Source organism: Pristiophorus japonicus, unplaced genomic scaffold (genome assembly GCF_044704955.1).
Source record: "Pristiophorus japonicus isolate sPriJap1 unplaced genomic scaffold, sPriJap1.hap1 HAP1_SCAFFOLD_411, whole genome shotgun sequence".
NCBI lineage: Eukaryota > Metazoa > Chordata > Chondrichthyes > Pristiophoridae > Pristiophorus > Pristiophorus japonicus.
The window spans coordinates 231,172-253,285 of NW_027253992.1; the positions used below are offsets into that span (position 1 = coordinate 231,172).

General features: G+C 46.5%; 1 protein-coding gene across 1 annotated transcript in view; it reads left to right on the forward strand.

Moving 5' to 3' along the window:
• Window positions 1-1,375: 1,375 nt before the first annotated feature.
• LOC139250691 (uncharacterized) overlaps window positions 1,376-22,114 on the forward strand; it is an 83,215-nt gene continuing 62,476 nt past the window's right edge. Inside the window, exon 1 of the mRNA XM_070873069.1 lies at window positions 1,376-1,468. Coding sequence (XP_070729170.1) covers window positions 1,376-1,468 — 93 coding nt within the window. The remainder of the gene's footprint in view (window positions 1,469-22,114) is intronic.

Genomic DNA, 22,114 nt, shown 5'->3' on the forward strand with positions numbered 1-22,114 from the left:
ACCCACAGACCCATCACACCCACAGACCCATCACACCCACAATCCCATCACACCCACAGACCCATCACACCCACAATCCCATCACACCCACAGTCCCATCACACCCACTGAACCAGACCCATCACCTAACAGACTTAACAAATCTAGAGCCCCCTGGATGTTGAGGGACATACAGGGTAGGATAAAGAAAAAAAGGGAGGCTTATGACAGATAGCGAGGGCTCAATACTGCACAATCTCTGGAGGAATATAGAAAGTCCAAGGGTGACATTAGAAAATATATTAGGAAGGCAGAGAGAGCATGAAAAATTCTTGGCAAGTCAAATCAAGAAAAACCCAAAGATATTTTATAAATCTGTTAAGAGCAAGAGGATAGCTAAAGAAAGGGTAGGGCTTATTAGAGACCAAGAGTTCTGTGTGGAGGCGGAAGATGTGGGTATGGTTCTTAATGAATACTTTTACAAAAGAGAGGGGCAATGCAGACACTACCATCGAGGAGAAGGAGTGTGAAATATTAGATGAAATAAACATACTGAGAGAGGAAGTATTAAGGGGTTTAGCAGCTTTGAAAGTGGATAAGTCCCCAGGCCCAGATGAAATTTATCCCAGGCTGTTAAGCGAAGCAAAAGAGAAATAGCAGAGGCTTTGACCATCATTTTCCAAATCTCGCTGGCTTCAGGTGTGGTGCCAGAGAGGATTGCTAATGTGGTACCTTTGTTTAAGAAGGGTGAAAGGGATAGACTGAGATAGACAGGCCAGTCAGCCTAACCTCAGTTGTGGGAAAATTATTGGAAAAAATCCTGAAGGGCAGGATAAATCTTCACTTAGAAAGACACAGATTAATCAAGGACAGTCAGCACGGATTTGTTAAAGGAAGGTCGTGTCTGACTAACTTGATTGAATTTTTTGAGGAGGGTCGATGTAGTATGATGTAGTGTATATCGATTTTAGCAAAGCTTTTGATAAGGTCCCACATGGCAGACTGGTCCCGAAAGTAAAAGCCCATGGGATCCAGGGCAAAATGGCAAGTTGGATCTAAAATTGGCTTGGAGGTAGGAAGCAAAGGGTAATGGTTGGTGGGTGTTTTTGTGACTGGAAGGATGTTTCCAGTGGGGTTCCGCAGGGCTCAGTGCTGGGTCCCTTGCTTTTTGTGGTATACATCAATGATCTAGGGCCCGAATTTGGTGAAGGCCCCCGCCCGCCCAAGTGCGGCCGCCAAGGTCTCTGATGGTTCTTTAGACAGGGTTTTCATCACCCAGGTCCCTCGAAGGTCGGCGGGCAACAAATCTGCAACGCACGCCGCCAATCTGGGTGGCAGCCGGTGAAAGCTCTCATTCTCGGCGGCAGAGGCGCAGGCCACCCAAGTGCCGCCGAGGATGGAGGCAAGCCCACGGAGGGTCGAAGACCCGAAAATTAAAATCATCAGAGAAAAAAAAATCATCGGGAAACCTTCAGGAAACACCATTGAGGTAAGTCGCTGAGAAAATTTTTTTTTAAAGTTTACTAACCTTTTTTTCAGTATCTTCATACCAACCGTCGGGAACAGACGAGCCGCCTCGCAGTGGTCCACCCCTGAATCTGACATCTGGGCGGGCGGGAGTTCACTTACGCCACTCAGCCATCTGTTGACGTCGGTGGGCACTTACTGTCGGTTCTCCCCTCCCGCTCACTCCAGCCCACATCGAAAGTGACACTGGGCAGATCTTCACGAGGAATGTCGGCAGCAGTGGGTGGTGAGTCCATCAAATTTGGGCCCCTAGACTTGAATATAGGGGGTATGATTAAGAAATGTTCAGATGATATTAAAATCAGCTGTATGGTTGAAAATGAAGAAGAAAGCTGCGGATTGCAGGAAGATATCGATCAACTGGTCAGGTGGGCAGAACAGTGGCAAATGAATTTAATCCAGAGAAGTGTGAGGTAATGCATTTGGGGAGGGCTAACAAGGAAAGGGATTACACATTAAATGGTAGGACACTGAGAAGTGGAGGAAGGGACTGAGTGTAATGTAGCCAAGTTTGCTGATGATACAAAGATGGGAGGAAAAGCAGTGTGTGAGGAGGACACAAAAAATCTGCAAAAGGACATAGATAGGCTAAGTGAGTGGGCAAAAATTTTGCAGATGGAGTATAATGTTGGAAAGTGTGAGGTCATGCACTTTGGCAGGAAAAAAATCAAAGAGCAAGTTATGATTTAAATGGAGAAAGATTGCAAAGTGCTACAGTACAGCGGGACCTGGGGATACTTGTGCATTCAACACAAAAGGCTAGTATGCAGATACAGCAAGTGATCAGGAAGGCCAATGGAATCTTGGCCTTTATTGCAAAGAAGACGGAGTATAGAAACATAGAAAATAGGTGCAGGAATACGCCATTCGGCCCTTCGAGCCTGCATCACCATTCAGTAAGATCATGGCTGATCCCTTTAGCCGTAAGGGCCATCTAACTCCCGCTTAAATATATCCAATGAACTGGCATCAACAACTCTCTGAGTGAAGAAGTTTCTCCTCATCTCAGTCCTAAATGGCTTACCCCTTATCCTGAGACTATGTCCCCTGGTTCTGGACTTCCGCAACATCGGGAACATTCTTCCTGCATCTAACCTGTCCAGTCCTTCAGAATTTTATATGTTTCTATGAGATCCCCTCTCATCCTTCCAAACTCCAGTGAATACAGTCCCAGTTGATCCAGTCTCTCCTCGTATGTCAGTCCAGCCATCCTGGGAATCAGTCTGGTGAACCTTTGTTGCACTCCCTCAATAGCAAGAACATCCTTCCTCACATTAGGAGACCAAAACTGAACACAATATTCCAGGTGAGGCCTCACCAAGGCCCTGTACAACTGCAGTAAGACCTCCCTGCTCTCATACTCAAATCCTAGCTATGAAGGCCAACATACCATTTACCTTCTTTACCACCTGCTGTACCTGCATGCCAACTTTCAATGACTGATGTACCATGACACCCAGGTCTCATTGCACCTCCCCTTTTCCTAATCTGCCGCCATTCAGATAATATTCTGCCTTTGTGTTTTTGCCACCAAAGTGGATAACCTCACATTTATTCACATTATACTGCATCTGCCATGCATTTGCCCACTCACCTAACCTAGCCAAGTCACTCTGCAGCCTCATAGCATCCTCCTCACAGCTCACACCGCCACCCAGCTTAGTGTCATCTGCAAAATTGGAGATATTACACTCAATTCCCTCATCCAAATCATTAATGTATATTGTAAAGAGCTGGGGTCCCAGCACTGAGCCCTGTGGCACCCCACTAGTCACTGCCTGCCATTCTGAAAAAGACCCGTTTATCCCGACTCTCTGCTCCCTGTCTGCCAACCAGTTCTCTATCCACATCAGTACATTACCCCCAATACCATGTGCTTTAATTTTGCACACCTATCTCTTGTGTGGGACCTTGCCAAAGGCCTTTTGAAAGTCCAAATACACCACATCCACTGGTTCTCCCTTGTATAAAAGCGGGGAAGTCTTGCTACAGTTATACAGGGTATTGGTGAGGCCACACCGGGAATACTGCATGCAGTTTTGGTTTCCATATTTACGGGAGGATATACTTGCTTTGGAGAGAGTTCAGAGAAGGTTCACAAGGTTGATTCCAGAAATGAGGGGGTTGGCTTATGAGGAAAGGTTGAGTAGATTGGGCCTCTACTCATTGGAATTCAGAAGAATGAGAGATGGTCTTATCGAAACGTATAAGACTATGAGGGGTCTTGACAAGGTGGATGTAGAGAGGATGTTTCCACTGATAGGGGAGACTAGAACTAGGGGGCATAATCTTAGAATAAGGCATCCTGATTTAAAACTGAGATGAGGAGAAATTTCTTCTCTCAGAGGGTTGTAAATCTGTGGAATTCGCTGCCTCAGAGAGCTGTGGAGGCTGGGTCATTGAATATATTTAAGACAGAAATAGACAGTTTCTTAAACGATAAGGGAATAAGAGGTTATGGAGAGCGAGCAGGGAAGTGGACCTGAGTCCATGATCGGATCAGCCATGATCGTATTAAATGGTGGAGCAGGCTACTCCTGCTCCTATTTCTTATGTTCTTACGTTATGTTCTTAAGTGTAGAGGAACAAAGGGACCTTGGAGTGCATGTCCACAGATCCCTGAAAGTACACAGATCCCTGAAAGATAAGTGGTTAAGAAGGCATATGGAATGCTTGCCTTTATTAGCCGAGGCATAGAATACAAGACCAGGGAGATTATGCTTGAACTGTAAAAACAGTGGTTAGGCCACAGCTGGAGCACTGCATGCAGTTCTGGTCACTGCTTTTGTGTATGGAGAAAGAGTCAGACTCAACACTGTGAGCTCAAATTAAAGTGTGACCGTAGTCTTTTATTACAGGTCTCCAGAGTGCCTCTCCAACCTGTGAAGCCTCCTTAAATACCTGTGCTCCCAAGGGATTATGGGATCCCTTGGGACTCCAGGGGATGAGCCCTCTGGTGGCTGTACAGAGTAAATGCAAGTCCACATATATAACAACACCACCCCCCCCCCCGCCCCCCCCCCGCCAAAGTCAATAGTGTAACTATTTACAATGTGAGTAGATCCGGGGCCCTTCTTGCCCTGGTTGATCGTCTCGGTGTGAAAGCTGGTGTTGTTGAATCATTTGTTGTACCCTCGCTGGGCTGCTGTGCAGCTGGCCTTGCTGGGCTGCCTGATGTGTTGGGTCCTGCTGGGCTGCTGTGGATGATGGGTTCTGCTTCGTGGTCAACCGTGGTGCCGGTTGCCACTGGTGTGTATGTTGGGGGATCAAAAAAGGTAGGGTCCAAGGTGGGTTGCTCAGGATAGTCCGTGAATCTGAGTTTGATTTGGTCTATGTGTTTCCGGTGAATGAGTCCATTTGAAAGTTTGACCCAAAACACCCTGCTCCCCTCTTTGACCAAGACAGTGCCGGGAAGCCACTTGGAATCTTGTCCATAGTTCAATACAAATACAGGATCATTGATTTCAATCTCGCATGATACATTTGCACTATCATGGTATGCACTTTGTTGAAGCCGCCTGCTCTCTACCTGTTCATGTAGATCAGGGTGAACTAACGAGAGCCTTGTCTTAAGTGCTCTTTTCATGAGCAGTTCAGCAGGTGGGATCCCAGTGAGTGAGTGGGGTCTCGTACCCTCTTCAAGCCTTGCTTGATGGTTTGCACTGCTCTCTCTGCCTGACCATTGGACACTGGTTTAAACGGGGCAGATGTGACATGTTTGATCCCGTTACGGGTCATGAATTCTTTGAACTCAGCACTGGTAAAACATGGCCTGTTGTCACTCACCAGGACATCGGGTAGGCCGTGTTTGGCGAACATGGCCCGCAGGCTTTCAGTAGTGGCAGCGGACGTGCTAGCTGACATTATCTCATATTCAATCCACTTGGAGTACGCGTCTACAACCACAAGGAACATTTTACCCAAGAACGGGCCTGCATAGTCGACGTGTACCCTAGACCACGGTTTGGAGGGCCAAGACCATAAACTTAGCAGCGCCTCCCTGGGTACATTGCTTAACTGCGAGCATGTATTACATCTGTGAACGCAGGATTCTAAGTCCGCATCGATACCGGTCCACCACACGTGGGATCTGGCTATCGCTTTCATCATTACGATGCCTGGGTGGGTACTGTGGAGGTCATTGATGAAGGTCTCTCTGCCCTTCTTGGGGACCACTACTCGATTGCCCCACAGAAGGCAGTCTGCCTGTATCGACATCTTTGCGCCGCTGGAACGGCTTTATCTCTTCCTGCATTTCCACTGGGACACTGGACCAGCTCCCGTGAAGCATACAGCTTCTGACTAGAGATAATAAGGGGTCCTGGCTTGTCCAGGTTTTGATCTGCCGGTCTGTGCCATTTCCACCCCCATGGTGGGCAATGGCAGCCTACTGAGAGCATCGGCGCAGTTTTCTGTGTCTGGCCTGTGGCGGATGGCATAGTTGTGAGCGCCCATCTCTGGATACGGACCGATGCACTGGTATTTATCCCTTTACTCCGGAGAACAGTGGCTTATGGTCAGTTTCCAATTCAAATTTTAGCCCAAATAGGTATTGATGCATTTTCTTTACCCCATAAACACATGCTAACGCTTCTTTCTCAATCATGCTGTAGGCTCTCTCAGCCTCAGACAGACTCCTGGATGCATAACCAACTGGTTGCAGTTTCCCAAAATCATTAACTTGTTGCAATATACACCCGACGCCATATGACGATGCATCACATGTTAGTACCAACCGCTTACATGGATCATACAACACAAGCAATTTGTTTGAGCATAACAATTTTCTCGCTTTTACAAAGGCATTTTCTTGGCTTTTGCCCCAAACGCATTCGTCCCCTTTTCGTAGTAAGACATGCAGTGGTTCTAACAGTGTGCTGAGACCCGGTAAGAAGTTACCAAAGTAGTTCAGGAGTCCCAGAAACGACCGCAGCTCCGTCACATGCTGTGGTCTCGGTGCGTTCTCGATTGCCTCCGTCTTTGCGTTGGTGGGCCTGATGCCATCTGCCGCAATCCTCCTTCCCAGGAACTCCACTTCAGGCGCCAGGAAAACGTACTTCGAGCGTTTTAACCTGAGCCCCAGGCGGTTGAGTCGACAAAGAACCTCCTCCAGGTTCTGCAGATGCTGACTGTGTTCCAACCTGTGACCAAGATGTCGTCCTGGAAGACCACGGTGTGGGGCCCGACTTCAGTAAACTTTCCATGTTTCTCTGGAATATCGCCACCGCTGATTGAATTCCAAACGGGCATCTGTTATAAACAAAAAGACCTTTGTGCATGTTGATGCAGGTGAGGGCCTTCGATGATTCCTCCAGTTCCTGCATCATGTAGGCTGAAGTCATTAGGTGGATCTGCACTTTTGCTCCTTGGAATTTCCCGAAGCCTGGTTTGAACAGCAAAGGAAATTTGTTTAAGACCTGAGCACACGAAGTGTTGTCAGCAGGCGATAGTGCTCGGACGTCGTCCCAGTTCCAGCGTACCTTTCCCAGCCAGCTCCTGCCGAGCAGCATGGGACCATCACCCGGTACCACCCAGAGTGGTAGCTTGTGCACCGCTCCATCGTAGGAGACCTTTACGGTAGCACTGCTGACACAGGAATCAGTTCTTTCGTGTAAGTTCTTAGTTTCGTGCGAACTGGAATTAACACTGGCCTTGAGGCCTTGTTGCACCATAATATTTCGAAAAAATGTTTTGCCCATAATGGACTGACTCACACTCGTGTCCAGCTCCATTGACACCAGGAGTCCATTTAGTTCAACGTTCAGCATTATCGGGGGACAATTTGTGGTGAATGTGTGCACCCCATGTACCTCTGCCTCCTCGATCTGAGGATCTGGTTCGTCGTGATCCTCCGTGGATCTGTCCTCCTCTGCAATGTGGTGGTTTGCAGGTTTAAAAAGTAGGACCTCAAAAGTAATAATCTCGGGATTGCTACCAGTGCCACGTGCTAGTCAGAGTAGGAATCGCAGGATAGCGCAGATGAATACGTGGCTTGAGCAGTGGTGCAGCAGGGAGGGATTCAAATTCCTGGGACATTGGAACCGGTTCTGGGGGAGGTGGGACCAGTACAAACCGGACGGTCTGCACCTGGGCAGGACCGGAACCAATGTCCTAGGGGGAGTGTTTGCTAGTGCTGTTGGGGAGGTGTTAAACTAGTATGGCAGGGGGATGGGAACCAATGCAGGGAGACAGAGGGAAACAAAAAGGAGACAAAAGCAAAAGACAGAAAGGAGATGAGGAAAAGTGGAGGGCAGAGAAACCGAAGACAAAGAACAAAAAGGGCCACTGTACAGCAAAATTCTAAAAGTACAAAGGGTGTTAAAAAAACAAGCCTGAAGGCTTTGTGTCTTAATGCAAGGAGTATCCGTAATAAGGTGGATGAATTAACTGTGCAAATAGATGTTAACAAATATGATGTGATTGGGATTACGGAGACGTGGCTCCAGGATGATCAGGGCTGGGAACTCAACATCGAGGAGTATTCAACATTCAGGAAGGATAGAATAAAAGGAAAAGGAGGTGGGGTAGCATTGCTGGTTAAAGAGGAGATTAATGCAATAGTTAGGAAGGACATTAGCTTGGATGATGTGGAATCTATATGGGTAGAGCTGCAGAACACCAAAGGGCAAAAAACGTTAGTGGGAGTTGTGTACAGACCTTCAAACAGTAGTAGTGATGTTGAGGAGGGCATTAAACAGGAAATTAGGGGTGCATGCAATAAGGGTGCAGCAGTTATAAAGGGTGACTTTAATATGCACATAGATTGGGCTAACCAAACTGGAAGCAATATGGTGAAGGAGGATTTCCTGGAGTGCATAAGGGATGGTTTTCTAGACCAATATGTCGAGGAACCAACTAGGGGGGAGGCCATCTTAGACTGGGTGTTGTGTAATGAGAGAGGATTAATTAGCAATCTCGTTGTGCGAGGCCTCTTGGGGAAGAGTGACCATAATATGGTGGAATTCTGCATTAGGATAGAGAATGAAACAGTTAATTCAGATACCATGGTCCAGAACTTAAAGAAGGGTAACTTTGAACGTATGAGGCGTGAATTGGCTAGGATTGATTGGCGAATGATACGTAAGGGGTTGACTGTGGATGGGCAATGGCAGACATTTAGAGACCGCATGGATGAACTACAACAATTGTACATTCCTGTCTGGCGTAAAAATTAAAAAGGGAAGGTGGCTCAACCGTGGCTATCAAGGGAAATCAGGGATAGTATTAAAGCCAAGGAAGTGGCATACAAATTGGCCAGAAATAGCAGCGAACCCGGAGACTGGGAGAAATTTAGAACTCAGCAGAGGAGGACAAAGGGTTTGATTAGGGCAGGGAAAATGGAGTACGAGAAGAAGCTTGCAGGGAACATTAAGATGGATTGCAAAAGTTTCTATAGATATGTAAAGAGAAAAAGGTTAGTAAAGACAAACGTAGGTCCCCTGCAGTCAGAATCAGGGGAAGTCATAATGGGGAACAAATAAATGAACAATTGAACAAGTACTTTGGTTCGGTATTCACTGAGGAGGATACAAACAACCTTCCGGATATAAAAGGGGTCAGAGGGTCTAGTAAGGAGGAGGAACTGAGGGAAATCCTTATTAGTCGGGAAATTGTGTTGGGGAAATTGATGGGATTGAAGGTCGATAAATCCCCAGGGCCTGATGGACTGCATCCCAGAGTACATAAGAAGGTGGCCTTGGAAATAGCGGATGCATTGACAGTCATTTTCCAACATTCCATTGACTCTGGATCAGTTCCTATCGAGTGGAGGGTAGCCAATGTAACCCCACTTTTTAAAAAAAGGAGGGAGAGAGAAAACAGGGAACTATTGACCGGTCAGCCTGACATCGGTAGTGGGTAAGATGATGGAATCAATTATTAAGGATGTCATAGCAGCGCATTTGGAAAGAGGTGACATGATAGGTCCAAGTTAGCATGGATTTGTGAAAGGGAAATCATATTTGACAAATCTTCTGGAATTTTTTGAGGATGTTTCCAGTAGAGTGGACAAGGGAGAACCAGTTGATGTGGTATATTTGGACTTTCAGAAGGCTTTCGACAAGGTCCCACACAAGAGATTAATGTGCAAAGTTAAAGCACATGGGATTGGGGGTAGTGTGCTGACATGGATTGAGAACTGGTTGTCAGACAGGAAGCAAAGAGTAGGAGTAAATGGGTACTTTTCAGAATGGCAGGCGGTGACTAGTGGGGTACCGCAAGGTTCTGTGCTGGGGCCCCAGCTGTTTACACTGTACATTAATGATTTAGACGAGGGGATTAAATGTAGTATCTCCAAATTTGCGGATGACACTAAGTTAGGTGGCAGTGTGAGCTGCGAGGAGGATGCTATTAGGCTGCAGAGTGACTTGGATAGGTTAGGTGAGTGGGCAAATGCATGGCAGATGAAGTATAATGTGGATAAATGTGAGGTTATCCACTTTGGTGGTAAAAACAGAGAGACAGACTATTATCTGAATGGTGACAGATTAGGAAAAGGGGAGGTGCAATGAGACCTGGGTGTCATGGTACATCAGTCATTGAAGGTTGGCATGCAGGTACAGCAGGCGGTTAAGAAAGCAAATGGCATGTTGGCCTTCATAGCGAGGGGATTTGAGTATAGGAGCAGGGATGTGTTGCTACAGTTGTACAGGGTCTTGGTGAGGTCACACCTGGAGTATTGTGTACAGTTTTGGTCTCCTAACTTGAGGAAGGACGTACTTGCTATTGAGGGAGTGCAGCGAAGGTTCACCAGACTGATTCCCGGGATGGTGGGACCGACATATCAAGAAAGACTGGATCAACTGGGCTTGTATTCACTGGAGTTCAGAAGAATGAGAGGGGATCTCATAGAAAAATTTAAAATTCTGACGGGTTTAGACAGGTTAGATGCAGGAAGAATGTTCCCAATGTTGGGGAAGTTCAGAACCAGGGGTCGCAGTCTAAGGATAAGGGGTAAGCCATTTAGGACCGAGATGAGGAGAAACTTCTTCACCCAGAGAGTGGTGAACCTGTGGAATTCTCTACCACAGAAAGTTGTTGAGGCCAATTCACTAAATATATTCAAAAAGGAGTTAGATTTAGTCCTTACTCCTAAGGGGATCAAGGGGTATGGTGAGAAAGCAGGAATGAGGTACTGAAGTTGCATGTTCAGCCATGAACTCATTGAATAGCAGTACAGGCTCGAAGGGCCGAATGGCCTACTCCTGCACCTATTTTCTATGTTTCTATGTTTCTATGTTAACAAGCTTTGCAGCTCGCCTGCACATTTGTTGGAGGTGTCCCATTGTTCCACAGCCCTTGCAAACGTACTCTTTGAATCGGCATGAATGGAAATGATGATCACCCCCGCAGCGCCAACAAGGTGTTAATGACCTTGCATTCATCACCCTTGATGGTGGACTCTGAGACATCTGCGGACATGCAGCTGCAGGTATGTGTGACCTGCCCTGTACGTTATGATTCGAAAACAACATCACTTTGTTCACAGTACTTGTAGTAGCACTTGTGTGCTGAGAGATTTGCTTTGTATTGTCACTGGTGGCAATGAACGCCTGGGCTATCGCTATGGCCTTACTCAAGGTTGGGGTCTCTATAGTCAAAAGTTTGCGAAGGATGGTTTCATGGCCAATGCCAAGTACGAAAAAGTCTCTGAGCATATGCTCCAAATGTCCTTCAAATTCGCAATATCCTGCAAGGCGTCTTAGCTCAGCGACATAACTCGCCACTTCCTGGCCTTCAGACCTTTTGTCGGTGTAGAACCGGTACCTCGCCATCGGAACGTTTTCCTTCAGGTTCAAATGCTCTCGTGCACAAATCATCGTACAATTTCTCCGTGGGTTTTGCTGGAGAGAGCAGATTCTTCATGCGGCCATACGTTGGTGCTCCACAGACGGTGAGGAGGATCGCCCCTCGTTTGGCAGCGCTCTCTTCCCCATCTAGCTCATTGGCCACAAAGTATTGGTTGGGAAACTTTTGTTGAGTGACTCAATCATCTCCCTCCGAGAATTTCTCCAGGATGCCCACTGTTCTCTGCATCTTTGGTTTCGCTATCTGTATCTCATCGCCAGTTGTAGTGTATGGAGAAAAAGTCAGACTGAACATTGTGAGCTCAAAGTAAAGTGTGACCGTAGTCTTTTATTGCAGGTCTCCAGAGTGCCTCTCCAACCTGTGAAGCCTCCTTAAATACTTGTGCTCCCAAGGGATTATGGGATTTCTTGGGACTCCAGGGGATGAGACCTCTGGTAGTTGTACAGAGTAAATACAAGTATACATATATAACAGCTGCATTACAGGAAGGATGTGATTACACTGGAGAGGGTACAGAGGAGATTTACGAGAATGTTGCCGGGAATGGAGAATCTTAGTTATGGGCTGGGTTTGTTTTCCTTGGAACAGAGGATGCTGAGGGGAGACCTCATTGAAGTTTATACAATTATGAGGGGCTTCGATAGAGTGGATAGGAAGGACCTATCTCCCTTAGCAGAGGGGTCAACAACCATGGGGCATAAATTTAAAGTAATTGGTAGAAGGTTTAGAGAGGATTTGATGGGAAATGTCTTCATGCAGAGGCTGAAGGGCTGGAACTCATGGCCTGAAAGGGTGGAAGAGACAGAAACACTCACCACATTTTAAAAATACTTGGATGTGCACTTGAAGTGTTGTAACCTACAGGGCTACGGACCTAGAGGTGGAAAGTGGGATTAGGCTGGATAGCTCTTGTTGGCTGGCGCGGACACGATGTGCCGAAATAGCCTCCTTCCGTGCTGTAAATTTCTATTATCACCCAGAGACTCATCACGCCCAGAGACCCATCAAGCCCAGAGCCCATCACTCCCACAGTCCCATCATCCCATCACACCCACAGACTCAGTCCCATCACACCCAGAGACCCAGACCCATCACACCCAGAGACCCATCACACCGAGAGACCCAGACCCATCACACCCACAGACCCAGACCCATCACACCCACAGACCCATCACACCCACAGACTCAGTCCCATCACACCCAGAGACACAGACAAATTCTTTTACTGGTTCCAGCTTTTTATTTCCAGATTGTTTTTATTGAATTCAAATTCTGAAACTATCCGAATGGGATTTGAACTCATCAAACCCCCGTAGTATCATACCCCCTAGTGTCATACCCGCCCTAGTAACATGCCCCCTAGTGTCATACCCCCCTAGTATCATACCCCCTAGTATCATACCCACGAGTGTCATACCCCCTAGTGTCATACCCACTAGTATCATACCCCCTAGTGTCATACCCACTAGTATCATACCCCCTAGTATCATACCCGCTAGTATCATACCCCCTAGTATCATACCCTCTGGTATCATACACCCTAGTATCATACCCCTTAGTATCATACACCCTAGTGTCATACCCCCTAGTATCGTACCCCCTAGTATCATACTCCCTAGTATCATACCCTCTAGTGTCATACCTCCTAGTATCATACCCTCTAGTATCATACCCCCCAGTATCATACCCTATAGTATCATACCCCCTAGTGTCATACCCCCTAGTATCGTACCCCCTAGTATCGTACCCCCCAGTATCATATCTCCTAGTATCGTATCCCCTAGTATCATACCCCTCTAGTATCATACCCCCTAGTATCATACCCCCTTGTATCGTACCCCCCTAGCATCGTACCCCACTAGGATCATACCCCCTAGTATCGTACCCCCGAGTATCATACCCCCTAGTATCGTACCCCCTAGTATCATACCCCCTAGTACCATACCCCCTAGTATCATACCCCCTGGTATCGTACCCCCTAGTATCATACCCGCTAGTATCATACTTCCTAGTATCATACCCCCTAGTATCATACCCCTCTGGTATCATAGCGCCCGGGTATCATAGCCCCCAAGTATCACGCCCCCGAATATCATACCCTCTAGTATCATACCCCCCGAATATCATACCCCCTAGTATCGTACCGCCTGTTATCGTACCCCCAGTATCATACCCCCTAGTTTCATAACCCCTAGTATCATAACCCCTCGTATCATACCCCCCCCTAGCATCGTACCCCCTCGTAACATACCCCCCTAGTATCGTACCCCCTAGTATCATACCCCCAAGTATCATACCCTCTAGTATCATACCCGCTTAGTATCATACCCCCTAGTATCATGCCCCCCTAGTATCGTACCCTCTCGTATCATACCTCTAGTATCATACCTCCTTAGTATCGTACCCCCTAGTATCGTACCCCCTGGTATCATACCCCCTAGTATCATACCCCCTAGTATCTTACCCCTAGTATTGTGCCCCCTGGTATCGTACCCCCTAGTATCATAACCTCTAGTATCATACGCCACTAGTATCATACTCCCTAGTATCATACCCTCTAGTATCATACCCGCTAGTATCATACTTCCTAGTATCATACCCCCTAGTATCATACCCCTCTGGTATCATAGCGCCCGGGTATCATAGCCCCCAAGTATCATGCCCCCGAATATCATACCCTCTAGTATCATACCCCCCGAATATCATACCCCCTAGTATCGTACCGCCTGTTATCGTACCCCCAGTATCATATCCCCTAGTTTCATAACCCCTAGTATCATACGCCACTAGTATCATACTCCCTAGTATCATACCATCTAGTATCATACCTGCTAGTATCATACTTCCTAGTATCATATCCCCTAGTATCATACCCCTCTGGTATCATAGCCCCCGGGTATCATAGCCCCCAAGTATCATGCCCCCTAATATCATACCCCCTAGTATCATACCCCACTGTTATCATACCCCCTGGTATCATAGCCCCCTTGTATCATGCCTCCTAATATCATACCCTCTAGTATCATACCCCCTAGTTTCATAACCCCTAGTATCATACCTCCCGAGTATCGTACCCCCTAGTATCGTACCCCCTGGTATCGTACCCCCTAGTATCATACCCCCTAGTACCATACCCCCTAGTATCCTACCCCCTGGTATCGTACCCCCTAGTATCATACCCCCTAGTATCATACCCCCTAGTACCATACCCCCTAGTATCCTACCCCCTGGTATCGTACCCCCTAGTATCGTACCCCCTAGTATCATACCCCCTAGTACCATACCCCCTAGTATCCTACCCCCTGGTATCGTACCCCCTAGTATCATACCCCCTAGTATCATACGCCACTAGTATCATACTCCCTAGTATCATACCGTCTAGTATCATACCCCACTAGTATCATACCCCCGAGTATCATACCCTCTAGTATCATACCCCCTATTATCAGACCCACTGGTATCATACCCCCTAGCATCATACCCCCTAGTATCATACCTCCCTGGTAACATAGTCCCCTAGTATCATGCCTTCCAATATCATACACTTTAGTATCATACCCCCTAGTATCATACCCTCTAATATCATACCCCCTAGTATCATACGCCCGAGTATCATAACCCCTAGTATCATACCCCCTAGTATCATACCCTCTAATATCATACCCCCTAGTATCATACGCCCGAGTATCATAACCCCTAGTATCATACCCCCTAGTGTCATACATCCCTAGTATCATGCCCCCTAGTATCATACCCCCTAGTATCATACCTCCCTAGTATCGTACCCCCGAGTATCATACCCCCAAATATCATACTCTCTAGTATCATACCCTCTAGTATCATACCCCCACGTATCATACCCCATAGTATCATACCCCCTAGTATCATACCCCACTGTTATCATACCCCTGGTATCATAGCCCCCTTGTATCATGCCTCCTAATATCATACCCTCTAGTATCATACCCCCTAGTCTCATACCCCCGAGTATCGTAACAACCGAGTATCATACCCCCTCGTGTCATGCACCTTAGTATCATGCCCCCCTAGTATCGTACCCCCGAGTATCATAACCACAAGTATCATACACTCGAGTATCATACCCTCTAGTATTATAACCCTAGTGTCATACCCCCTAGTATCATATCCTCTAGTTTCATACCCCCTAGCATCATACACCCTAGTATCATACGCCATAAGTATCATACTCCCTAGTATTATACCCTCTAGTATCATACCCCACTAGTATCATACCCCCGAGTATCATACCCTCTAGTATCATACCCCCTATTATCGCACCCACTGGTATCATACCCCCTAGCATCATAACCCCTAGTATCATACCCCCCTGGTATCATACCCCCCTGGTATCATAGTCCCCTAGTATCATGCCCCCTAATATCATACACTTTAGTATCATATCCCCTAATATCATACCCTCTAGTATCATACCCCCTAGTATCATACCCCCGAGTATCGTAACCCCTAGTGTCATACCCCCTAGTGTCATACACCCCGAGTATCATGCCCCCTAGTATCATACCCCCTAGTATCATACCCCCCTAGTATCGTACCCCAGAGTATCATACCCCCAAATATCATACTCTCTAGTATCATACCCTCTAGTATCATAACCCTAGTGTCATACCCTCACGTATCATACCCCCTAGTATCATACCCCATAGTATTATACCCCACTGTTATCATACCCCCTGGTATCATAGCCCCCTTGTATCATGCCTCCTAATATCATACCCTCTAGTATCATACCCCCTAGTGTCATACCCCCGAGTATCGTAACTCCTAGTATCATACCCCCTTGTATCATGCCTCCTAATATCATACCATCTAGTATCATACCCCCTAGTCTCATACCCCCGAGTATCATAACCACAAGTATCATACTCTCGAGTATCATACACTCTAGTATTATAACCCTAGTGTCATACCCCCTAGTATCATACCCTCTAGTTTCATACCCCCTAGCATCATACACCCTCGTATCCTATCACCTAGTATTTTACCCCGCTAGTATCGTATCCTCTAATATCATACTCACTAGGACCATAGCCGCCTAGTATCATACCCCCTAGTGTCATACCCCCCTAGCATCATACCCCCTAGTATCATATCCCCGAGTATCTTACCCCGTTAGTATCATACCCCGAGTATCATACCCCCTAGTGTCATACCCCCCTAGCATCATACCCCCTAGTATCATATCCCCTAGTATCATACCACCTAGTATCATACCCCTCTAGCATCATACCCCCGAGTATCATATCCCCTAGTATCATATCCCCCTAGTATCATACACGCCTAGTGTCATACCCCCTAGTATCATACCCCCTAGTATCATACCCCTCTAGCATCATACCCCCGAGTATCATACCCCCTAGTATCATATCCCCTAGTATCATATACCCCTAGTATCATACCCCCCGAGCATCATACCTCCTAGTATCATATCCCCTAGTATCATACCCCATAGTATCATACCCCTCTAGCATCATACCCCCGAGTATCATACCCCCTAGTATCATATCCCCGAGCATCATATACCCCTAGTATCATACCCCCCGAGCATCATACCTCCTAGTATCATATCCATTAGTATCATACCCCATTAGTATCATACCCCGAGTATCATACCCCCTAGTGTCATACCCCCCCTAGCATCATACCCCCTAGTATCATATCCCCTAGTATCATACCCCCTAGTATCATACCCCTCTAGCATCATACCCCCGAGTATCATACCCCCTAGTATCATATCCCCTAGTATCATACCCCCCTGTATCATACCCCCTAGTATCATATCCCCTAGTATCATACCCCACTAGTATCATACCCCCAAATTTCATACCCCATTAGTATCATAATCCCCGAGTATCATACAACCTAGTATCATACCTCCTCGTATCATACCCCCTCGTATCGTACCCCCTAGTATCATACCCCCTTGTATCATACCCCCTAGTATCATAACCCCTAGTATCATACTCCCGAGTATTATACCCTCTAGTATCATACCCCCTAGTATCATACCCCCTAGTATCATACCCTCTAGTATCATACCACCCCGTATCATACCCCCGAGTATCATACCCCCCTAGTATGATATCCTCTCGTATCATACGCACTGGTATCATACTCCCTAGTATCATACCCTCAAGTATAATACCCCCTAGTATAATACCCCCTAGTATCATGCCCTCTAGAATCATACCCCCCCGAGTATCATACCCCCTAGTATCATACCCTCCTAGTCTCAGACCCTCTGGTATCATACCCTTTGGTATCATACCCCCTAGTATCGTACCCTCTAGTATTGTACCCCCCTAGTATCGTATCCCCCTATTATCATAACCCCTGGTATCGTACCCCCTAGTATCATACCCTCTAGTATCATACCCCCTAGAATCATACACCTCTAGTATCATACCCTCTAGTATCATACCCTCTAGTATCATACCCTCTAGTATCATACCCTGCTATTAAACACCCCCTAGTATCATACCCACCTAGTATCATACACCCCAGTATCTTACCCCCTAGTATCATACCCCCGAGTATCATACCCCCTAGTATCATACCCCCCGAGTATCATATCCCCAGGTATCATACCCCCCTGGTATCATACCCTTTAGTATCATAGCCCCTAGTGTCGTAAACCCCTAGTATCATATCCCCTGGTATCAAAACCCACTAGTATCATTCACCCAAGTATCATACCCCCTAGTATCATACCCCCTTAGCATCATACCCCACTAGTATCATAATACCATCTAGTATCATACCCCCTATTATTGTACCCCTCTAGTATCATACCCCCTAGTATTGTACCCCCTAGTATGATACCCCACTATTATCATACTCCCTAATATCATACCCCCAAGTATCATACCACCCTGGTATCATACCCTCTATTATCATACCTCCTGGTATCATACCCCCCAGTACCTACCCCACTAGTATCATACCCCCTGGCATCGTACCACCTAGTATCATACCCCTAGTATCATACCCTCTAGTATCATACACCCCTAATATCATACCTCCTTTTATCGTACTCCCCTAGTATCGCTCCCCACTTGTATCATACCCACTAGTATCATACCCCCTAGTATCATACCCCCCTAGTATCATACCCCCTAGTATCGTACCCCCCTAGTATCATACCCCCTAGTATCATACCCGTAGTATCATACCCCCGAGTATCATATCCCCCTAGTATCATACCCCTAGTATCATACCCCCGAGTATCATACCCCCTAGTATCATTCCCCGCTAGTATCATACCCACCTAGTATCATATGCCCATGTATCATACCCCCCTAGTACCATTCCCTCTAGTAACATACCCCTTAGTATCATACCCTCCAGTATCATACGCTCTAGTATCGTACCACGCTTGTATCAAATCCCCTAGTATCATATCGCCCTAGTATCATACCCCTCGAGCATCATACCTCCTAGTATCATATCCCTTAGTATCACACCCCCTAGTATCATACCCCGAGTATCATACCCCCTAGTATCATATCCCCTAGTATCATACCCCTAGTATCATACCCCCCTAGCATCATACCCCCTAGTATCATATCCCCTAGTATCATACCCCCTAGTATCATACCCCTCTAGCATCATACCCCCGAGTATCATACCCCCTAGTATCATATCCCCTAGTATCATACTCCCCTGTATCATACCCCCTAGTATCATATCCCCTAGTATCATACCCCACTAGTATCATACCCCCAAGTTTCATACCCCATTAGTATCATAACCCCCGAGTATCATACAACCTAGTATCATACCCCCTCGTATCGTACCCCCTAGTATCATACCCCGTTGTATCATACCCCCTAGTATCATAACCCCTAGTATCATGCCCTCTAGTATCATACCACCGCGTATCATACCCCCGAGTATCATACCCCCCTAGTATGATATCCTCTCGTATCATACCCACTGGTATCATACTCCCTAGTATCACACCCTCAAGTATCATACCCCCTAGTATTATACCCTCATAGTATCAGACCCTCTGGTATCATACCCTTTGGTATCATACCCCCTAGTATCGTACAGCCTAGTATCATACCCTCTAGTATCGTACCCCCCAGTATCGTATCCCCCTATTATCATAACCCCTGGTATCGTAACCCCTAGTATCATACGCTCTAGTATCATACCCCCTAGAATCATACACCTCTAGTATCATACCCTCTAGTATCATACCCTGCTATTAAACACCCCCCTAGTATCATATCCACCTAGTATCATACCCCCTAGTATCATACCCCCTAGTATCTTACCCCCTAGTATCATACCCCCGAGTATCATACCCCCTAGTATCATACCCCCCGAGTATCATATCCCCAGGTATCATACCCCCCCTGGTATCATACCCTTTAGTATCATAGCCCCTAGTGTCATAAACCCCTAGTATCATATCTCCTGGGATCAAAACCCACTAGTATCATTCACCCTAGTATCATACCCCCTAGAAACATAGACATAGAAACATAGAAAATAGGTGCAGGAGTAGGCCATTCGGCCCTTCTAGCCTGCATCGCCATTCAATGAGTTCATGGCTGAACATGCAACTTCAGTACCCCATTCCTGCTTTCTCACCATACCCCTTGATTCCCCTAGTAGTAAGGACTTCATCTAACTCCTTTTTGAATATATTTAGTGAATTGGCCTCAACAACTTTCTGTGGTAGAGAATTCCACAGGTTCACCACTCTCTGGGTGCAGAAATTGCTCCTCATCTCGGTCCTAAATGGCTTCCCCCTTATCCTTAGACTGTGTCCCCTGGTTCTGGACTTCCCCAACATTGGGAACATTCTTCCTGCATCTAACCTGTCTAAACCCGTCAGAATTTTATATGTTTCTATGAGATCCCCTCTCATTCTTCTGAACTCCAGTGAATACAAGCCCAGTTGATCCAGTCTTTCTTGATATGTCGGTCCCACCATCCCGGGAATCAGTCTGGTGAACCTTCGCTGCACTCCCTCAATAGCAAGTACGTCCTTCCTCAGGTTAGGAGACCAAAACTGTACACAATACTCCAGGTGTGACCTCACCAAGACCCTGTACAACTGTAGCAACACAGCCCTGCTCCTATACTCAAATCCCCTCGCTATGAAGGCCAACATGCCATTTGCTTTCTTAACCGCCTGCTGTACCTGCATGCCAACCTTCAATGACTGATGTACCATAACACCCAGGTCTCTTTGCACCTCCCCTTTTCCTAATCTGTCACCATTCAGATAATAGTCTGTCTCTCTGTTTTTACCACCAAAGTGGATAACCTCACATTTATCCACATTATACTTCATCTGCCATGCATTTGCCCACTCACCTAACCTATCCAAGTCGCTCTGCAGCCTCATAGAATCCTCCTTGCAGCTCACACTGCCACCCAACTTAGTGTCATCCGCAAATTTGGAGATACTACATTTAATCCCCTCGTCTAAATCATTAATGTACAGTGTAAACAGCTGGGGCCCCAGCACAGAACCTTGCGGTACCCCACTAGTCACTGCCTGCCATTCTGAAAAGCCCCCATTTACTCCTACTCTTTGATTCCTGTCTGACAACCAGTTCTCAATCCATGTCAGCACACTACCCCCAATCCCATGTGCTTTAACTTTGCACAATAATCTCTTGTGTGGGACCTTGTCGAAAGCCTTCTGAAAGTCCAAATATACCACATCAACTGGTTCTCCCTTGTCCACTCTACTGGAAACATCCTCAAAAAATTCCAGAAGATTTGTCAAGCATGATTTCCCTTTCACAAATCCATGCTGACTTGGACCTATCATATTACCTCTTTCCAAATGCACTGCTATGACATCCTTAATAATTGATTCCATCATTTTACCCACTACCGATGTCAGGCTGACCGGTCTGTAATTCCCTGTTTTCTCTCTCCCTCCTTTTTTAAAAAGTGGGGTTACATTGGCTACCCTCCACTCCATAGGAACTGATCCAGAGTCAATGGACTGTTGGAAAATAACTGTCAATGCATCCACTATTTCCAAGGCCACCTCCTTAAGTACTCTGGAATGCAGTCCATCAGGCCCTGGGGATTTATCGGCCTTCAATCCCATCAATTTCCCCAACACAATTTCCCGACTAATAAGGATTTCCCTCAGTTCCTCCTCCTTACTAGACCCTCCGACCCCTTTTATATCCGGAAGGTTGTTTGTGGCCTCCTCAGTGAATACCGAACCAAAGTACTTGTTCAATTGGTCCGCCATTTCTTTGTTCCCCGTTATGACTTCCCCTGATTCTGACTGCAGGGGACCTACGTTTGTCTTTACTAACCTTTTTCTCTTTACATATCTATAGAAACTTTTGCAATCCGTCTTAATGTTCCCTGCAAGCTTCTTCTCGTACTCCATTTTCCCTGCCCTAATCAAACCCTTTGTCCTCCTCTGCTGAGTTCTAAATTTCTCCCAGTCCCCGGGTTCGCTGCTATTTCTGGCCAATTTGTATGCCACTTCCTTGGCTTTAATGCTATCCCTGATTTCCCTTGATAGCCACGGTTGAGCCACCTTCCCTTTTTTATTTTTACGCCAGACAGGAATGTACAATTGTTGTAGTTCATCCATGCGGTCTCTAAATGTCTGCCATTGCCCATCCACAGTCAACCCCTTCAGTATCATTCGCCAATCTATCCTAGCCAATTCACGCCTCATACCTTCAAAGTTACCCTTCTTTAAGTTCTGGACCATGCTCTCTGAATTAACTGTTTCATTCTCCATCCTAATGCAGAATTCCACCAT